This window comes from Mus caroli, unplaced genomic scaffold, assembly GCF_978045245.1.
Source record: "Mus caroli unplaced genomic scaffold, Mus_caroli_1 scaffold_10, whole genome shotgun sequence".
Classification (NCBI taxonomy): Eukaryota; Metazoa; Chordata; class Mammalia; order Rodentia; family Muridae; genus Mus; species Mus caroli.
Window position 1 is genome coordinate 15,662,608 of NW_028227265.1, and position 18,509 is coordinate 15,681,116.

Sequence of the window (18,509 nt, forward strand, 5' to 3'; positions counted from 1 at the left end):
ATATATAAAGAACTCAAGAAGGTGGACTCCAGAAAGTCAAATAACCCCATTAAAAAATGGGGCTCAGAACTGAACAAAGAATTCTCACCTGAGGAATACCGAATGGCAGAGAAGCACCTGAAAAAATGTTCAGCATCCTTAATCATCAGGGAAATGCAAATCAAAACAACCCTGAGATTCCACCTCACACCAGTCAGAATGGCTAAGATCAAAAATTCAGGTGACAGCAGATGCTGGCGAGGATGTGGAGAAAGAGGAACACTCCTCCATTGTTGGTGGGATTGCAAGCTTGTACAACCACTCTGGAAATCAGTCTGGCGGTTCCTCAGAAAATTGGACATAGTACTACCGGAGGATCCAGCAATACCTCTCCTGGGCATATATCCAGAAGATGTCCCAACCGGTAAAAAGGACACATGCTCCACTATGTTCATAGCAGCCCTATTTATAATAGCCAGAAGCTGGAAAGAACCCAGATGTCCCTCAACAGAGGAATGGATACAGAAATTATGGTACATTTACACAATGGAGTACTACTCAGCTATTAAAAAGAATGAATTTATGAAATTCCTAGCCAAATGGATGGACCTGGAGGGCATCATCTTGAGTGAAGTAACACAATCACAAAAGAACTCACACAATATGTATTCATTGATAAGTGGATATTAGCCCAAAACTTAGGATACCCAAGATATAAGATACAATTTGATAAACGCATGAAACTCAAGAAGAATGAAGACCAAAGTGTGGACACTGTGCACCTTCTTAGAATTGGGAACAAAACACCCAGGGAAGGAGTTACAGATACAAAGTTCGTAGCTGGGATGAAAGGATGGACCATTTAGAGACTGCTGTATCCAGGGATCCGTCCCATAATCAGCTTCTAAACGCTGACACCATTGCATACACTAGCAAGATTTTGCTGAAAGGACCCAAATATAGCTGTCTCTTGTGAGACGATGCCGGGGCCTAGCAAACACAGGAGTGGATGTTCACAGTCAGCTATTGGATGTATCACAGGGCTCCCAATGGAGAAGCTAGAGAAAGTACCCAAGGAGCTAAAGGGATCTGCAACCCTATTGTTGGAACAACATGATGTACTAACCAGAACCCTGGAGCTCTTGTCTCTAGCTGCATATGTATCGAAAGATGGCCTAGTCGGCCATCAATGGAAAGAGAGGCCCATTGGACTTGCAAACTTTATATGCCCCAATATAGGGGAATGCCAGGGCCAAAAGAATGGGAATGGGTGGGTAGGGAAGTGGGGGGCGCTATGGGGGACTTTTGGGATAGTATTGGAAATGTAATTGAGGAAAATATGTAATAAAAAAAAAAAAAAAAAAAACCTTGAGCCTCTTAAAAGAACTATTAATATATAGTATGATTTAAAAAAACAAATTTATTAATTTAACCACCAATATATTGTGTGTGGTATTTTTTTAAATTTGCTGCTTTTCCTTTTCTATTTTGGACTGAAGAACTGTTTTATATTCATTTTGACTAATGTAGTACTTAAAGTTTTCAAAAAATTTTATTGGCTAATATTAATTATCTAAAGTTAAAAGAATAAGGTATCAAAATAGGTTATTGGCCTATGGTCAATATGTACTTTATTTTTAATTTAGTGGTTCAGTCTGTCTCTACAATTGAGGCAGAGAAAACACTACTAGAACACACCACATGCATGCTGGCCTTCCTGCAGAGCCCAGTAGGGGGCGCCACATCTGCCACCTTCTCTGCCTTTCTCCGTGGAGGGAAGAGACAGCGGGGTACTGATCTTTCTTTTTCCGGATTAATGCCATTTTGTTTTGCTTATCTCTTTGTCATTTTGACAAATTCTTCACCTTCCATAGTTTATGACATCACCAGCTCAGTATACTGGAGACCTCTCCTGTCCCTCTGTCCAGGGACACCTAGACTGTCTGCCTTATTGGCTTTGCAAATCACTTTGGTCCCAACCTTCCTGCTTGTCCCCACTTTTTCATTCCTTAGTTGTGCGAGTCCATTCCTGCATTCCATCCAGTGTTTCTCTGCCTGGATCAGGAAATGTCTTCTGGTCTGAACCTCGCTGTCCTCAAAAAAGCTTCTCTCTCTCTCTCTCTCTCTCTCTCTCTCTCTCTCTCTCTCTCTCTCTCTCTCTCTCTCTCTCTCTCTCTCTCTCTCTCTCTCTCCACTAGAATCCTAGTCTTCCCTCCCAGAAACACTGCACCCTGCACACTAATGAATATTTTATTTTCATTTGTAATATTTACAAGCTTCCTCTGTGTGTGTGTGTGTGTTTTGTGTTGAATTAGAAGCCAGAGGGGACCACAGTCAACCTCTCCACCATATTTAGGCAGAAGGTTGCATTGATTTAGTTAAGTATAAAAGGCTTCACACTCCCAAGACATAGATGATTCAATTTAGATGCACTTGGCCTGTGTCTTTAAATTATAGTTTGTGTCTTTGTCTAAATTACACTGCTTTTCATCAGATCCCAGGGAAAGAATATTCTCCTTTCTTAATTATCTAGCACGGTGCAATCCCTCTATCGTTATGAAGAATTGTTTTAGACACTTCATACTGAACTGAAGTGTGTAGGTCCAGTGGCATTTGTCTCAAGACAGGCCCATCCGTTGACGTGGGCAGTCAGCAGGAGACAGCTTTATACTCCCTCCTAGAGAGGCCTGAAGGGTTCTTTTCAGAGATGCTCACTCAAAAGTAGCTGAAGTCTAGACTTACACATAGGAAAACATTCCAGACCCAATAGAAAGTACAGCCAGCATATGTTAGGAGAATGTTTTAACATAGATTGAAGGATGGGAATTGATATAAAGAGAAGTAATGGGAGGGGTAGGGCCCACTCCTGTGGGTGTGGGCTTTTTAAGGGCAAGTCCCACTTAAGTGTCTGAACAGCACCCACAAACTCAATTTGGGTGTCTTTTAAGTTACATCTCAAAGGATTGCTAAGAACTCCACTCCCTTTCCTGCCTCTTTCTTGATAATTGGGATTAAAGGAAGGCTTCAGGGGCACCTTTGATGGGATTAAATCTGATAAGATAAAACCACTGCCCTTAAGGGGGCACTGTGCATTTTTTTTAAGTGTAAAAGGGGTTTTTGAGACTCCTCGAAATTGAAGCCAGGGCAGAACAGAGGCCTTCACAGGAATGTTGTTCTTTTAACCCCCATATTTACATCTCTCCAGAAAAGCAACATTGTTTCACAGCAAATGATCACACTGTGCTGTGTGATCCTTGCCGCTCAACCAGCAAGAGGCTTCTATCAGCCACCAGGAAGAGGAGCCCCTCACTGCCGCAGCCGCCCCCCACCCCCAACTTGTCTAGTTAGTGGATCACATCTTTCTGTCCTGCCTCTCGGTGACCAGTTTATCGATGTATCAACATAGAAATGCCCCCTCTGCCTTTGAGCAGCCTAGAGTCTTCGTGAATTAGGGAGAAAGAGAGAGAGAGAGAGAAAGAACGAACGAACTTCCAAACCCGTCAATCCAGTCCAGGCACTTACATGACTTTAAGGATATAAGTTAAACCAAGTAAGGCAGTTTTTTCCCTTCAGTAATGCCTCTCTGTCTAGGGAGGGCTGTAAATGGTGTCTTTTGTCTACATGTAGTTTAGAGGAGGGGCCAGCGTGGCTTGGAGGCAAGTACTCTGCACAGGAAACTGAGACCCAGGATTCCACCTGCTCTTGCAACTGGGGTTTCTTTTCACTTCCCAAGCCTGGTTTTCTTCCTTTCCCCCGATGGCCTGCTCTCAGTCTAGTCTCCACTCTGACACACATTTGTTGACTAAGAAACAAATATTTGTTGTCTGTTAGCATTCGGAGTACCCCAAGGCTTCGTGTGGGGTCTGTATTATTACAGATATGTTGTATTAGAAGCAGAAAGACTTGGATTTTATTTCTTTCATTGGAGAGAGATGGGAGGACAATGGACTGTGTGGTTTGTGATCCTTTGGGAAGGGAACAGGTGGTCCCCTTCTCTGAAGGGGTGTCAGAGCTTCTCTGAAGATATGACATAGCAGCTGAGGCACCAGCGCCCAACATTTGCAACATTCCACTAACCACCTGGATGGCCAAAGAAAAAAGTCCAATGAAGCTCTGGCATAACGTGCCTGGGTGGGAGACACCTACTGGTGGTTACCAAAGAAGTTACTGGAAATTTTCAAAGGACGAAACTAACTTATGAAACAGCCAGTTGTGGGAAAGTTCAAACCTTTGGATGGTAGCAAGCACTATACATGCTAATTTATCCTTGATGAGAATTCCAGGTGGTGTCAAGGACTAGGTAGAAGGTGTCAAGGTGAAAGATGGAAGTTTCTAGTAACGTTGCCTGAGCTAAACATAGGAGGCCAGAGCAGAGCAAATGCATATCCATCCAGGAGATTTGTCCGAGGGATATGATAGAAGGTGTTTCTGCAATGGTGGGATTTCGCTTATCTTAGTCTTTATGTATTTGTGTGTTCATGTGTGAGGGGGTACGTGTATATGTACATGTGTGTGGGGCCAGAGGACAATCTCAGCTGTCCTTTCTCAGAAGCCGTCATCCCGTTTCTTGAGGCAGGTTATGTCATTGGTCTGGAATTCACTAGGCAGGCCGGCCAATGGGCCCTAGGGATTCTCCTGTCTCTGCTGGGATGGTGAGAGTTTGTGGCCATGCCTGCTGATGTCTTAATTGGTATTCTGGGGCTCAGAGTCGGGTTAGACTTGCATAGCAAACACTTTAATGACTGAACTATCTCCCCAGCCCAATTACAACTTTGTAATACTATTCATTCTCTTCTCTTGTAATCTCCATGAGGACATGAATGTATTCTCTTTTCTATGGACTATGTGTAAATGCCAGTACCTAGAAAGGATGAGGACTTAGGCACCTAGTTGTGTGCCTGGCAAAGGGAGCCATCTGATTTTGTCCCCAGGCCCTGGGTGTATCAATATCCGTGATGTAACCTCTCAGAAGTCAGCAAACCTTTGAAAGGGCAAATAAATCAGGCCCAAATCATGTATTCTGGGGCTTCTTTTAGGACCGCAAAGATGAACTCTGACAGATAGCTAAACTCCAGCGTCAGTCATCCACTCTACCCCACTGCATCCTAAAGCCTAGCAGAGGTGCTGACTTTGTATTCCTGTGCAAGCTGCCCTTGCTCCAACACCCCCTCTTACCCAGCCAGTCAACCCCATGCTTTGCAATTCTCTTGCACTGTTGCGTGGTGTGTCCTGCTCATTGTTATATGGCACATGGTATACATTAGCAGGTGTGAGCTAGCGTGAGTGAACATGCGTTAGTTCTTTGAGCCATCATTATAGAAGTTCTACAGCCTCAGTAGTACAAAGGACTTCAGCCATACCTTTTTTGTCTTGTCTTGCAAGGTGGTCAAGGCAGGTCCAAGTCCCCCTCTTTGCATGTGAAGGTAAGGCAGTCTCATGTACAGATTCATAAGCTGGATAAAGCAAAAAGCAGCAGCAGTGATGTAATAGCCCCATGTCTGAGATTCCCACTGGTGCTAAGGGCCAGCACATCTGCATGCCTCAGTCAGTGCTTGAACCCCAGAAGGCATGCTTGTGGGGAGCCAAGGAAGTCTTAAATGGATGTTTCCCCAGCAGATGGCGTTCTGAGTGACACATTATTGACATAGCATAGCCCTCACTTAGAGGCTATTGGAGGTTCCTCTTGCAGCCATTCTTGTAAGTCTACTCTCCATCTTAGCACTTAGGAAATCAATAGAGGAGGCCTCGTTCTTACTACATAAGCCAGGAGCTGTTTTTATATTCACTACTCCATCCAGGTCTCATTGGTGTCTACCAGTCAAAGGCATTCAAGCAGGACATCTCTTAGCTCGCTCCTTCAAAAACCCTTACTAACATCATCAGTCTAGGGCAGCGGTTCCGCATGGGTAGCAAGCCATTTGGGGTTGCCTAAGACAGATATTTAAATTGTGATCCATAACAGTAGCAAAATTGCAATTTAAAGTAGCAATGAAAATAACTGATGATTGGGGGCCACCAGAGAATGAACTGTGTATTAAAGAGTTACAGCATTCGGACAATGGAGAACCAATCACTGCTCTAGGGGCTGGAGAGATGGCTCAGTGGGTAAGAGTGCTTGCTCAAGACGCATCAGGACCTGAGTTCAAATCCCAGCACTCATATAATAACCTGGGTAAAGCTTTATGTACTTGTATTCTAGTGCTGTGGGTATGAAGATAGGAAGATTTGGGCGCTTACTGGCTACCAGCCTCGCTCAAGGTCTCAGAGGACAGGACCCAACATTTTCCTTCACTAGCCTGCACATGCATGCATGGAGCACACGCACAGGCACATATACATACACATGCACACATAAACATGCACAAACAACACACATGCACAGCACACACATGTGCACAAGTACACACACGAATAAGCACAAACATGTACAAGCACACACATACACAAGCACACACACATGCACACATATACACACATGCACAAGTACACAATATGCACACGCATACACATATGCATAAGCACACAACACACATGTACAAGCACACACACATGCACAAGCACACATACATGCACACATATACACACATGCACAAGTACATACATATGCACAAGCACACACACATGCACAAGCACACACTCACGCACACATGTACACACGTGCGCAAGCATACACATGTGCACAAGCACACAGACATGCACACATATACATACACATGCACAAGTACACACATATGCACAAGCATACACACATGCATAAGCACACACACATACAAGTACACAACCACATTTACATATACCACATATAAATATACAAATAAATCAATAAAAACATGAAATATTGACAGCCTAGCCAGGTAGCCTAAGAATACATGGCATAATCAGCATGTGTAAGGCCCTGGATTTGAACCCTCTACTACCATAAAATATGTTTGAAAAAATACAGTTGATGGGTTCCCCATGATTAACATAGATTTAGAGATAGAGTGCCAACCCACTTAGTCTTTGTTATCTGCTGTGTAAAACTTGAATTATAACAGTAGCATTTAATATTGCAGAGAAAACATGACATGGCAGGACCAATAAGAAACCTTAGCATGGTACATGTGCTTGCCATCATGACTGATGATGTGAGTTCAGTCCCAAGGGCACTATGTGGCAGGAGGAGAGAACTATCTATTATAAATTGTCCTCTGACCTTCACATACATGAATGTGCACATATGTATTCACACACACACACACACACACACACGTAATTTTTAAAAGGCAAACAGATAGCAATTATTGTACACAGTGCCTCCTCACAGGAAGCAACCAATGCAAAGATGCCAAGAATCAACCCAGGACAAGGCAACGCATGGAGTCATGAGTGTGCTTTTTGTGTTTGGATTTTTCTAGTCAGGTCTGATAAGGACCCGAGACAATGAATTCCTCATCTCACCGCTACCTCAGCTGCTGGCCCAGGAACACAACTACAGCTCGCCTGCGGGCCACCATCCTCACGTCCTGTACAAAAGGACAGCAGAGAAGAGGGTCAGATGGTACCAAGACTACCCTGGCTCCCAGCGGACATATCCTGGTCACTCCCCAAGTCACACTCCCCCTGCCTCCCAGAGCCAAGAGCCAGAGTACAGCCATCGAAGGTGGCAAAAGCGGCATTTTTGTGGACGACGCAAGAAATGTATGTAAGGAGACTTTCCTTGTCCTGTTCTGAAGAGGGCCTCAACGGGGAGTCTTGAGGGTAGCTGGGTTTGCTGATGTGGCAGGTCAGTGAGGCTGCGCAGTTTGTTCCGGGGTGCCGCCTAGCAAAAGGATTGGTGGACCCCGTGTTGAAGGAGTGGCTCTCCTAGCTTCAACTAGGAAAGATGTACAGGCCTTTTTTTTTTTTTTTTCCTTTTTAGCATCTCCCAGTTTTAAGCAAAGATATTAATCTTATTTTAGTTTCTGTGATCTTAGGGAGGGTACCCAGCTCTCTATAGTGAAAAAAGAAAATTAGGGATAAATTCACAGCTGAGTGTTCCTTCTAGAGACCCAAGGAAGAGACGTCTCAGGAGACCTCACGGGAATATTGGCTCTTGACAGGGGGCTGGCAATGAGCGGAGGGACTCCTAGGCATGTCCTATAAGCCAGTGGTGGATACCTATAATATCAGTGCTTGGAAGGGTGAAACGAGAGAATTAAGGGGTCAAGGCCAGCCTAACCTGTATAACAAGCTCCTGTTTGAACAACAAAACAAAAACAAACAAACAAACAAACAAACAAACAAACCTTGCTTGTGGATCAAGCCCAGGCCCAAGGGCTCAGTAAAGCTCTGAACCAGCCAAGCCATATTTCCAGTTTCTTTTGCTCTTTTCTAGACTAGCGAAGTCCAATAGATAAGAACCAAGTGTAAGTTTGCATTTTCTAACTATGTTCAAAACCAGTGTAAAGCAAACTTTGTGCTGTATACTTGTGATCCAAAGACTCTGGAGCAGAAGGCAAGAGAATTTGAAGCCATTTTGACTGTGTAGGAGATTCAAGCCCAGGCTGCCATTAAAAATGAGATTCTGCCATTAAAAAACAACAACAACAACAACAAAAAAAAAACAAAAAAAACAAAAGCAAGAGCTAAGGAGATGGCTCAGGATAGTGAGGTCTTGCTATACAGGTTTGAGAGCCAGAATTCAGACCCAGCACCCATGTAAATGTCAGATTCCCCTCCCCTCAAATACCCTGTAATCTCTGCACATGAAGAAGGTGGAAAGGGGATCTATTGGGAAAATTGCAACTAGAAGAGCTGAATTGGTAAGCCCTGGGTTCAACTGAGAACCCTGCTTCCATGTATAAGACTGAGATTGATGGAGGAAGATACACAGATACACCCATTGTCAACTTCTGGCTTCCACACCACACACACCACTCATAACATCTGTTAACAAAATAACAAAAAATTTAAAACAAATTATTTATAGTAACTTAATATAATATATATATTATATATATAATATATAGTAATATATAGTAATATTTTATCTAGCTCTAAGTTGTAAAACATTATCATCTTCAATTATAAACTATGTAACAAACTACTACCATTGAATTGTTTTTTCTCTTTCCTGTTATATTCTGGAAAGGTTACTCTTCTAACTCAGTATCAATTCCAATAACAAAATTTCCAGTGGAAGTACTTCATTTGTATGTAAATGTCATAAGGTTCAATGCTGGAAAGGTAGATTTTAGATACTTCATTGCTTCAGAGATATTTGATCTCTTTCAGAGACCAAGTTAAAATATATACATATACATACACATACACATGCACATACACATACATACACACATACATATATATGAGAATTCAGATCCACACACACACATATATATATACATATATGAATGTATGTGTGTATACATATATATATGAATGTATATATATATATATATATATATATATATATATATATATATATATGAATGAATTTGGATCCTTTTGTTCATCAACCATATTCCACTAACTTGGTAGCCACAGATGACAACCAGGTCCCACACTGTTCAACACAGTCAGATGAGGGCTCCTTCCACAAACAGGAGCTGGCACAGTTGGTTATACATTCTGCCAGCCATTTCCTTTGGTTGTTGGTATTACAGAGTCAATATATTCCATTAAGGGATTAAAAATGAGGTTTTTCCTCCTTCCTTTGCTGGCCTGCCTTGTCTGCCAGCTAAATTGGTAGTTTGTTTTCTTTTACTTACCTCTGAGCATTTTTAACATTTCTGAATCTACCAATCTGTCCACCTGTCCATCAGCCCACCCATCCGTGCAGCTAAGCATCTGTCGAGTAAATCTCAGGTGCAAAGCCCTAGGGCAGGTGACAACAGAGACACCCAGTGTCACCTCCCCATTTTCCCATCTCTTTCAGCCTATGTCACCCAGATTTTGTCTGTTGGTCTTCCTTCCAAATGCTCTTCTGTCTCTCACAGATGCCCCCAAGCCTCCTGCGGAGGACGCCTATCTACGCTTTGACGAATATGGAGGCACAGGGAGGCCCAGAAGGTCAGCTGGAAAGTCACAAAATGGTCTCAATGTGGAGACCCTTGTGGTGGCAGATGCAAAGATGGTGGAGAAGCATGGCAAGGATGACGTCACCACGTACATTCTCACAGTCATGAACATGGTAAGGGGCATTGTCAGGAACCCTCTTGATACCCCTAAAACAAGGAATTCCTGGTACGGATGGAATGGCTCATGCTTAGCCATATTTTTTTTTATTGAAAAATTTGCACTGTGAAAAAAAATCACTTTTGTGTCTGGTAAGATTGAAACCTACACCCATATCAATATGTTTGATGGATTCTTTCCATGTACAATTATGTCTTTAGAAACTTGTATGTGGTTTTAATTGTCCCAACAGGTTTCTAGCCTGTTCAAAGATGGGACCATTGGAAGCGACATAAACATTGTGGTTGTGAGCCTAATTCTGCTGGAAGAAGAACCTGTAAGTGGAAAACTTTGTTTATTCATTCATTTGTTCTGCTGTTCAGGATGCATTTGTTGAATACCTACTGTAAACCAATACATGAAATGGTCATTTGACTCTCATTTTTGAAAGTATACCAACCATCTCATGAGGGAAAGTGCAGTTTAAAAGGGATTTATCAATTCAGTCATTGAGCTAAATCATCACAAAACAATACTTTATATGTTGATCTAGATAATATACTTATGCATATATCAATAGTTGTATGTAAATATTAAGCATAATGTTGCAAATGTACAAAATGTAAGTACTCTTATATTTAGTTCTTCTGATAAAGGTTAATTTAGTCATAGATTTTAGAGTTGATGGAGATTTACAGCTCAGCTATACCAACCAACACCAACGTGGATACGTAAGCACATTTCGAGAATTTACCAGAAGTAATCCATCATACAATTCTTGTAGTAAGTCTATGGTCTCCCAAGCACCAATTTAGGAATGACAAAGAATAAACAAAGGAGCCGTAAGCTGCCTTGAATTGATTATGGTGAGGTGCATGGCACAGGAATTAGGCCAACTGCAATAACAGACCCTATAATAATGTGCTAAATTGCAAGGCACTCCCTGCTCTACAGTGTTGGGATCTGGAAGCTGGCTCTTTCCCTATGATCTCACCAATCAGGCAGATGAGTTTTCAAAGCCCCCGGGGCTTGTTCTCTTCACCTCCAACTCCAATAAAGAATGTGAACAGCAGAGAATCAGAGAGAGGAGGAAGAAAGGGGATCTAATTGCCCAGGTGTGGAGAGTTTTGCGCTTTATCCTGGAATTTTAAAAAGATGGTGTGTGTGTGTGTGTGTGTGTGTAATACTTGGGCTTTGGTGTGCCACTCACAAACTGCTCAAGGATACTGAAGCCAGCAGCACTCTGATTCACTGGCAAAATTACTGTCTAAAACATTTGACTTGACCCAACTCATTGGTTTAGCCTAATCAAAGATTTTGAAAAAAAAAAAATTGTTTTAGGAAAGTTTCTGTCTTCTCTCTTTTTATTTGATTGTGTGGGTGTTCTGCCTACATGAATATATGTGCATCATGGGTGTGCCTAGTACACACACAGGCAAGGATAGTGTGTTGGGCCCTCCAGGATTGGAGTCATAGACAGTTGTGAGTTGTCGTGTCATGCTAAGAATTGTACATGGGTCCTGCAGAAAAGCAGCCAGCACTCTTAATCTCTGAGCCTTTGTCTCTCCAGTCCTAATGCCTTACTCTCGAGAGCCTAGTAAATGTTTTGCCATCTGGTAAGCTTGCATTGTGTTATTGATTTCTCGTAGTCTTTTTGGTACCAAACTTCACAGAGAAGTTAACTATGGATGCTGTCTTTGTCACACTTTACTGAAGAAACTATTGAACTTCAATATGAATAAATATACAAAAAATTAACAACTTTTATTGTAACAATATAGTTAGAAAGTGCATACTGAAAATTCAAGCTTACTTTAAAATTTATATTAACCTAAACCAGATATATATATTGGTCCAGCTTAGCTCAGTGGCTTTTTTTCTTGCTGATAAGTTCCCCAAGAAACATGATACTTCTGCGTTTGCCTCCACAGCTACAAAGGTTCAACCTTCTCTCCTCTGGCACAATCATCACTCTTTAATCCCTGCACCTTTCCCATAGGGAGGACTGCTGATCAATCACCATGCAGACCAGTCTCTAAACAGCTTCTGTCAGTGGCAGTCAGCTCTTGTGGGAAAGAATGGCAAGAGACACGACCACGCCATCCTCCTCACAGGATTTGACATTTGTTCCTGGAAGAACGAACCATGTGACACACTAGGTATGCTATGCCCAGATCTCTCATGCATACCTCACTAGCTGGGAGGACGGGATGACAACTTTCCGACGGATGTGTGACCCTTTTGAGTCTCATCAAAGGGAACTGATAATACTCCTGTGTCACTTACCGTCCCCATCACACATTCTGAGAAGCGTGTCATGAGGTCATGTTTCTGTGTGGCCGTCTCAGAGTGTACTCACGGAATCTGAGATGGCGGTGACATCCCTAGACACTATTTTCCCACCGGACCATGGTTGTATAAATATCCCACTGTTGCCTGAGGTCATTATGTGACGCTTCACTGTATTTAAGTCTTTAAATTGTGGAATAGCTTTCCTTGTTCCGTGGTGAATGGGTTTTACTTTAGTGGATTCCTTGTGCTATGAAGCATCCGTATATCAGTCAGTAGGTATTTTTCTTTATTGCCCCAACTGATGATCAGTGACATGAAGACAGTCATTTGACTAAACATGTTTTAGGTCATTCCATAAGCACCATGACCACATAATGTGTCACTGGTCATTGGTGTCATCTTTAGCAAGCTCCTTGACTTTGAAGAACACCATTCTCCCCATGTTTTTTGGCACAAGCCGATCACCATAAGAACAGCATCTTTCACTTGCTTGCTCCTATTTCCATAGTATTGTTCATAGTAGGAACCGAGCTTTTGGTTTTTGGACAAATTGGGTTATTCCTGTCAAGATCTGCAAACTTTTGCTGTAAACATGCTCTGTTCTGCAAAGTGGCAACTACTCACATCTGATATTTTAGCTAGAAACCAGTTGCAGACTGGTTTCTAGTGCATAAACCAATGAGAGAAGCTTTCTCTAATGAAGTTACGCTGAGGAGACAACCGCAGACAAACGTATAAACAAAGGCTGGCACACAGCAAGCATACCACTAGGAATCAGTCCCTGATCTGCTCCGTAGGTCACTGTCTTTAAGGAGCATGTCACTCGGGCTTAGACATTCACATACACATTGTGAACATCCAGGCCTAGGACTATGCTGCCCAAAGCAAACTGATTCAACTGCCTGGATCTCAGATTCTAATTTGAAATTTAGACACACATATTGAATGTATAGTACAATATATGGTGTTTTCTAAACATATATTGGAAATACCATATATTAGGAAACACAGGACTTTTACATATCCAGGCCCTAAGTACGTAGGACTGGGAGCAAAACCAGAAACAGCCAGCTAGACACCAAGTCAGCTTCACTGTGAGCCACATATTAACCAAGTCCCCTTTCTTTATCTAGCATCTCTGTGACCTCTATCACCTAGTCTACAGTCCTTTCTTACCTTTGCCATGTGACATAAGTAACATATTAGTTAAATGATATGTGTCACCCATGACACATATGTGTGCCTGAGTATTAGACTTCCTGGATGATCTCATGACTTGGCATTGAGGTGGATGCATCTAATTCACAAGTATGGATTTAACCCTACGTGGACATAGCAGGAAAGAAAAGACACCCATGTGCTATATGAGGTTGATCAAGATAGAAGCAAGGGATGATGGGAATGATTGTATAATGGTTCTTGTAGGGAGAATGAAGACACTTGCTACATTGTGAATGGGAGAAAAGTAAATTTGATCTGTATGTATTACCTGGGCATGTTTGTGTTTTCTGCTTTAGAGAAAGGTCAGGAAAGAACTGGAAAGTATAACCTACCCTTAGACAGTAGAGATACTCTTAACTTAACATTATACCTTGCCATAACTGTCATTATATCAATTTCTCTTATACTAATAATAAACTTAGATAAGTCATATAAAGTTTTGTGACAATAAAGACATTGTTACTCTTCTGCAAAAGAGAAAACCCTTAAATGTACTAATCCACTAAACTCCATATGTATATTCTCAGTTAGTGTTAATATTTGAAATTGATCTTTCAATAGGATTTGCTCCTATCAGTGGCATGTGCAGTAAGTACCGAAGCTGTACCATCAATGAAGACACAGGACTTGGCCTGGCCTTCACCATTGCGCATGAGTCAGGACACAAGTGAGTAGCTTCTTAATTCACTACTCTTTATGGAAACTGGCCAAGTAATCCTTTGGCCTTCCTCTAATGATCATATCAATGACATGGGATTCATCTTGTTTAGAGCTTCAAACTGTGGACTCTGAAAGGGCTTAGGGGTTAGCAGAAAACTCAGTTGCTAAACTGTTTGCCACTCAAGTAAAAGGATGTAATCTTGATCCAAAGAGCACACATAAAATAATAGCCAACTCTGGTGGTGCACGCTTGTAATCTAAGTGCCGTAGTTTCTGTTGTATTGCTGTGAAGAAACACCATGACCAGTGCATCTTATAGAAGAAAGCATTTCAAAGGCATAGGCCGTGATTAGCATGGCAGGGAGCACGGCAATAGGCAGGCATGGCCCAGGAGCAGTAGCTGAAAGCTGAGATTCTAATTGGTAGGCGAGAGCCAGAGAACAAAAAAATCTGGACCTGGCCTGGCCTTTTGAGACCTCAAAGCCCAGTGGTACACCTCTTCCAATAAGACTGCATCTCATAGTTCTTCCCAAATAGTTTCACCAATTGGGGACCAAACATTCAAATATATGAGCTTATGCAGATCATTCCCATTCAAACCACCTCACCCAGCAATATGGAGGCAGCTCTCTAACCCTAGTACTAGTCTTGATCACTGACTAGACATCCTAGTCTACTTGACAAGTTCTAGGACAATGAGAGATACTGCCTCGAAGCAAAGGGAAAAAAGTACCAAAGAATGATACCCAAGGCTATCCTTTGACTTCTATCACATGTATGTACTCATGTGCACACACACACACACATTCAGTGAAGACCAGTCATTGATGTCTTGTTTGTTTGTTTGTTTGTTTTTTAACATTACATGTTACATCATTTAAGGTTTTTGGGTTTGCAAACGAACTGTGCACTACTTCCCTAATTCTCTTGTCTTCTACGTTATTTATTTTCATTAAGGTTTTGCTTTGGTGAAGACATTTAAAGCCCATTCTATTTGTTCCCCCTTGTGTAGTAAACACATTCGCTGCCTCTGAGTCTTATACATCCCTTAATTTTTAACTTGTATTATGTGGCAACAATCTCTCAGGACATGTCCCTGGCTGGCCTTGAACTTGTAAACCTCCTGCCTTAGCCTTCCAAGTACTGAGACTAAAGGCCTAAGCCACCCCACCCCTGAAATGGCTCATCCTTTTATAAAACAAGCTAATCATGCTAATATGTAAATCTACCCCCACTAGTGCAATGATATACTGTATTCAGTTTTCAAAATACTGGCTATGAAAAATGTAACTGTTCTTTTTTTTTTTTTTTTTTTTTTTTTTTTTGGTTTTTCGAGACAGGGTTTCTCTGTATAGCCCTGGCTGTCCTGGAACTCACTTTGTAGACCAGGCTGGCCTCGAACTCAGAAATCCACCTGCCTCTGCCTCCCGAGTGCTGGGATTAAAGGCGTGCGCCACCATGCCCGGCTAAATGTAACCGTTCTTGCTTACAAATAAAAGTTATCTTGAACCCCAAATCCAATACACTCATTAAGGAAAACAAGCCATAGTCTTCAGGTAGGGTGGAAGAGAGGTGTTAGAGATAGAAGATAGGATGCTGGGGTGAGAGTTTGATTCGTAAGACTTTTGCTATATAAGCTTTAGGACCTGTTTTCAACCCCCAGGTGTGGGAGTTCCTGCTGTAATCTCAGGACTGAGGGAGGCAGAAGCAGAAGCTAGAAGATGCCCAAGGCGCAGTGACTGTCCAGCAGGAGGCTAATACTTGAGTTCTAGGCCAATGAGAAATGCCACCTCAAAAACAAAAGTGGAAAGGACCCGAGGAGCCATACCAGAGCTGAACTTGAATTTCTGTTTCATACAAATGTGCACACAAGTATGTGCACGCATGCATGAGCACACAGAATGTGCAGAAGTGAAATACATTTTCAAGATCAGACCTTGGCATGTGGCCTTTTTGGCATGAAATTAGTGAAGGCGATAGTGGCTGAGATTTGGGAAAGACTTTTGAAATGAGCAGAAAGAAAGTATCTTCCAAAAAGACTACTGGATTAAAGTACTTTTGAAAATGCAAAACTTTGAAACTCAAAATTGAGTTCAAATTGGGTTTTCTTTTGCCCCCAAAAAATTTCTAGTGAGGCTCTAATTAAGCAGCTTCCCCTCCTTGAACAATGGCTTTAATCTCTCCACTCCGTATTTAGAAAGAATGTCTCAAATCCCCTCAGCTCTCTGCGTAGGCATAAAGAATTTAGTTTAGCAAAGCTAAGAATGCAGAAATGCTTTGGCCAAATGTCTTTTGAGATTAGTAAATATGCTTTGGGGAATAGTCACCTCCAAGTCCCAGAGAGTTCACTGATAACCATCCAGTATACAGCCACCTTCCACTTGCTTGTTAAATTGGAAAGAACACTAGCAAAGAAATGTCAAGATTGTAGGCATAGCTCACAGCAAAGTCCTGTATATTCATCCTCATTTGTTAGAACCTACCTTCAAAAGGTAACTATATAGTAATATTATATTTTCCCCATAGGAATTATAACTGCTTATAGGAATGTACTCTTTTTTTAATTTATTTTTTTATTAGGTATTTTCCTCGTTTGCATTTTCAATGCTATCCCAAAAGTCCCCAATACCCACCCACCCCCAATCCCCTACCTACCCACTCCCCCTTTTTGGCCCTGGGGTTCCCCTGTACTGGGGCATATAAACTTTGCAAGTCCAATGGGCCTCTCTTTGCAGTGATGGCTGACTAGTCCATCTTTTGATACATATGCAGCTAGAGACAAGAGCTCCGGGGTACTGGTTAGTTCATATTGTTGTTCCACCTATAAGGTTGCAGTTCCCTTTAGCTCCTTGGGTAATTTCTCTAGCTCCTCCATTGGGGGCCCTGTGATCCATCCAATAGCTGACTGTGATCATCCACTTCTGTGTTTGCTAGGCCCCGGCATAGTCTCACAAGAGACAGCTATATCTGGGTCCTTTCAGCAAAATCTTGCTAGTGTATGCAATGGTGTCCGCATTTAGAAGCTGATTATGGGATGGATCCCTGGATACGGCAGTCTCTAGATGGTACATCCTTTCATCACAGCTCCAAACATTGTCTCTGTAACTCCTTCCATGGGTGTTTTGTTCCCATTTCTAAGAAGGGGCAAAGTGTCCACACTTTGGTCTTCGTTCTTCTTGAATTTCATGTGTTTAGCAAATTGTATCTTATATCTTGGGTATCCTAAGTTTCTGGGCTAATATCCACTTATCAGTGAGTACATATTGTGCGAGTTCCTTTGTGATTGGGTTACCTCACTCAGGATGATGCCCTCAAGGTCCATCCATTTGCCTAAGAATTTCATAAATTCATTTTTTTAAATAGCTGAGTAGTACTCCATTGTGTAAATGTACCACATTTTCTGTATCCATTCCTCTGTTGAGGGGCATCTGGATTCTTTTCCAGCTTCTGGCTATTATAAATAAGGCTGCTATGAACATAGTGGAGCATGTGTCCTTCTTACCGGTTGGGACATCTTCTGGCTATATGCCCAGGAGAGGTATTGCTGGATCCTCCGGTAGTACTATGTCCAATTTTCTGAGGAACCGCCAGACTGATTTCCAGAGTGGTTGTACAAGCTTGCAATCCCACCAACAATGGAGGAGTGTTCCTCTTTCTCCACATCCTCACCAGCATCTGCTGTCACCTGAATTTTTTTTTTTTTAAGATTTATTTATTATATGTAAGTACACTGTAGCTGTCTTCAGACACTCCAGAAGAGGGCGCCAGATCTCGTTGCGGATGGTTGTGAGCCACCATGTGGTTGCTGGGATTTGAACTTTGGACCTTCGGAAGAGCAGTCGGGTGCTCTTACCCACTGAGCCATCTCACCAGCCCCTGAATTTTTGATCTTAGCCATTCTGACTGGAGTGAAGTGGAATCTCAGGGTTGTTTTGATTTGCATTTCCCTGATGATTAAGGATGTTGAACATTTTTTCAGGTGCTTCTCAGCCATTCGGTATTCCTCAGGTGAGAATTCTTTGTTCAGCTCTGAGCCCCATTTTTTAATGGGATTATTTGATTTTCTGGAGTCCACCTTCTTGAGTTCTTTATATATATTGGATATTAGCCCCCTATCCGATTTGGGATAGGTAAAGATCCTTTCCCAATCTGTTGGTGGCCTTTTTGTCTTATTGACGGTGTCTTTTGCCTTGCAGAAGCTTTGCAATTTTATGAGGTCC

At 42.1% G+C, this 18,509-nt stretch overlaps 1 protein-coding gene across 3 annotated transcripts in view; it reads left to right on the plus strand.

Moving 5' to 3' along the window:
* Adamts18 (ADAM metallopeptidase with thrombospondin type 1 motif 18) overlaps nucleotides 1–18,509 on the plus strand; it is a 155,421-nt gene that overhangs the window by 69,532 nt on the left and 67,380 nt on the right. For all 3 annotated transcript variants that reach the window (XM_085844260.1, XM_021170369.3, XM_085844261.1), the window contains 5 exons: nucleotides 7,377–7,659; nucleotides 9,939–10,132; nucleotides 10,370–10,453; nucleotides 12,116–12,275; nucleotides 14,191–14,296. In XM_085844260.1, the coding sequence (XP_085700386.1) occupies nucleotides 7,377–7,659; nucleotides 9,939–10,132; nucleotides 10,370–10,453; nucleotides 12,116–12,275; nucleotides 14,191–14,296 (827 nt within the window). The remainder of the gene's footprint in view (nucleotides 1–7,376; nucleotides 7,660–9,938; nucleotides 10,133–10,369; nucleotides 10,454–12,115; nucleotides 12,276–14,190; nucleotides 14,297–18,509) is intronic.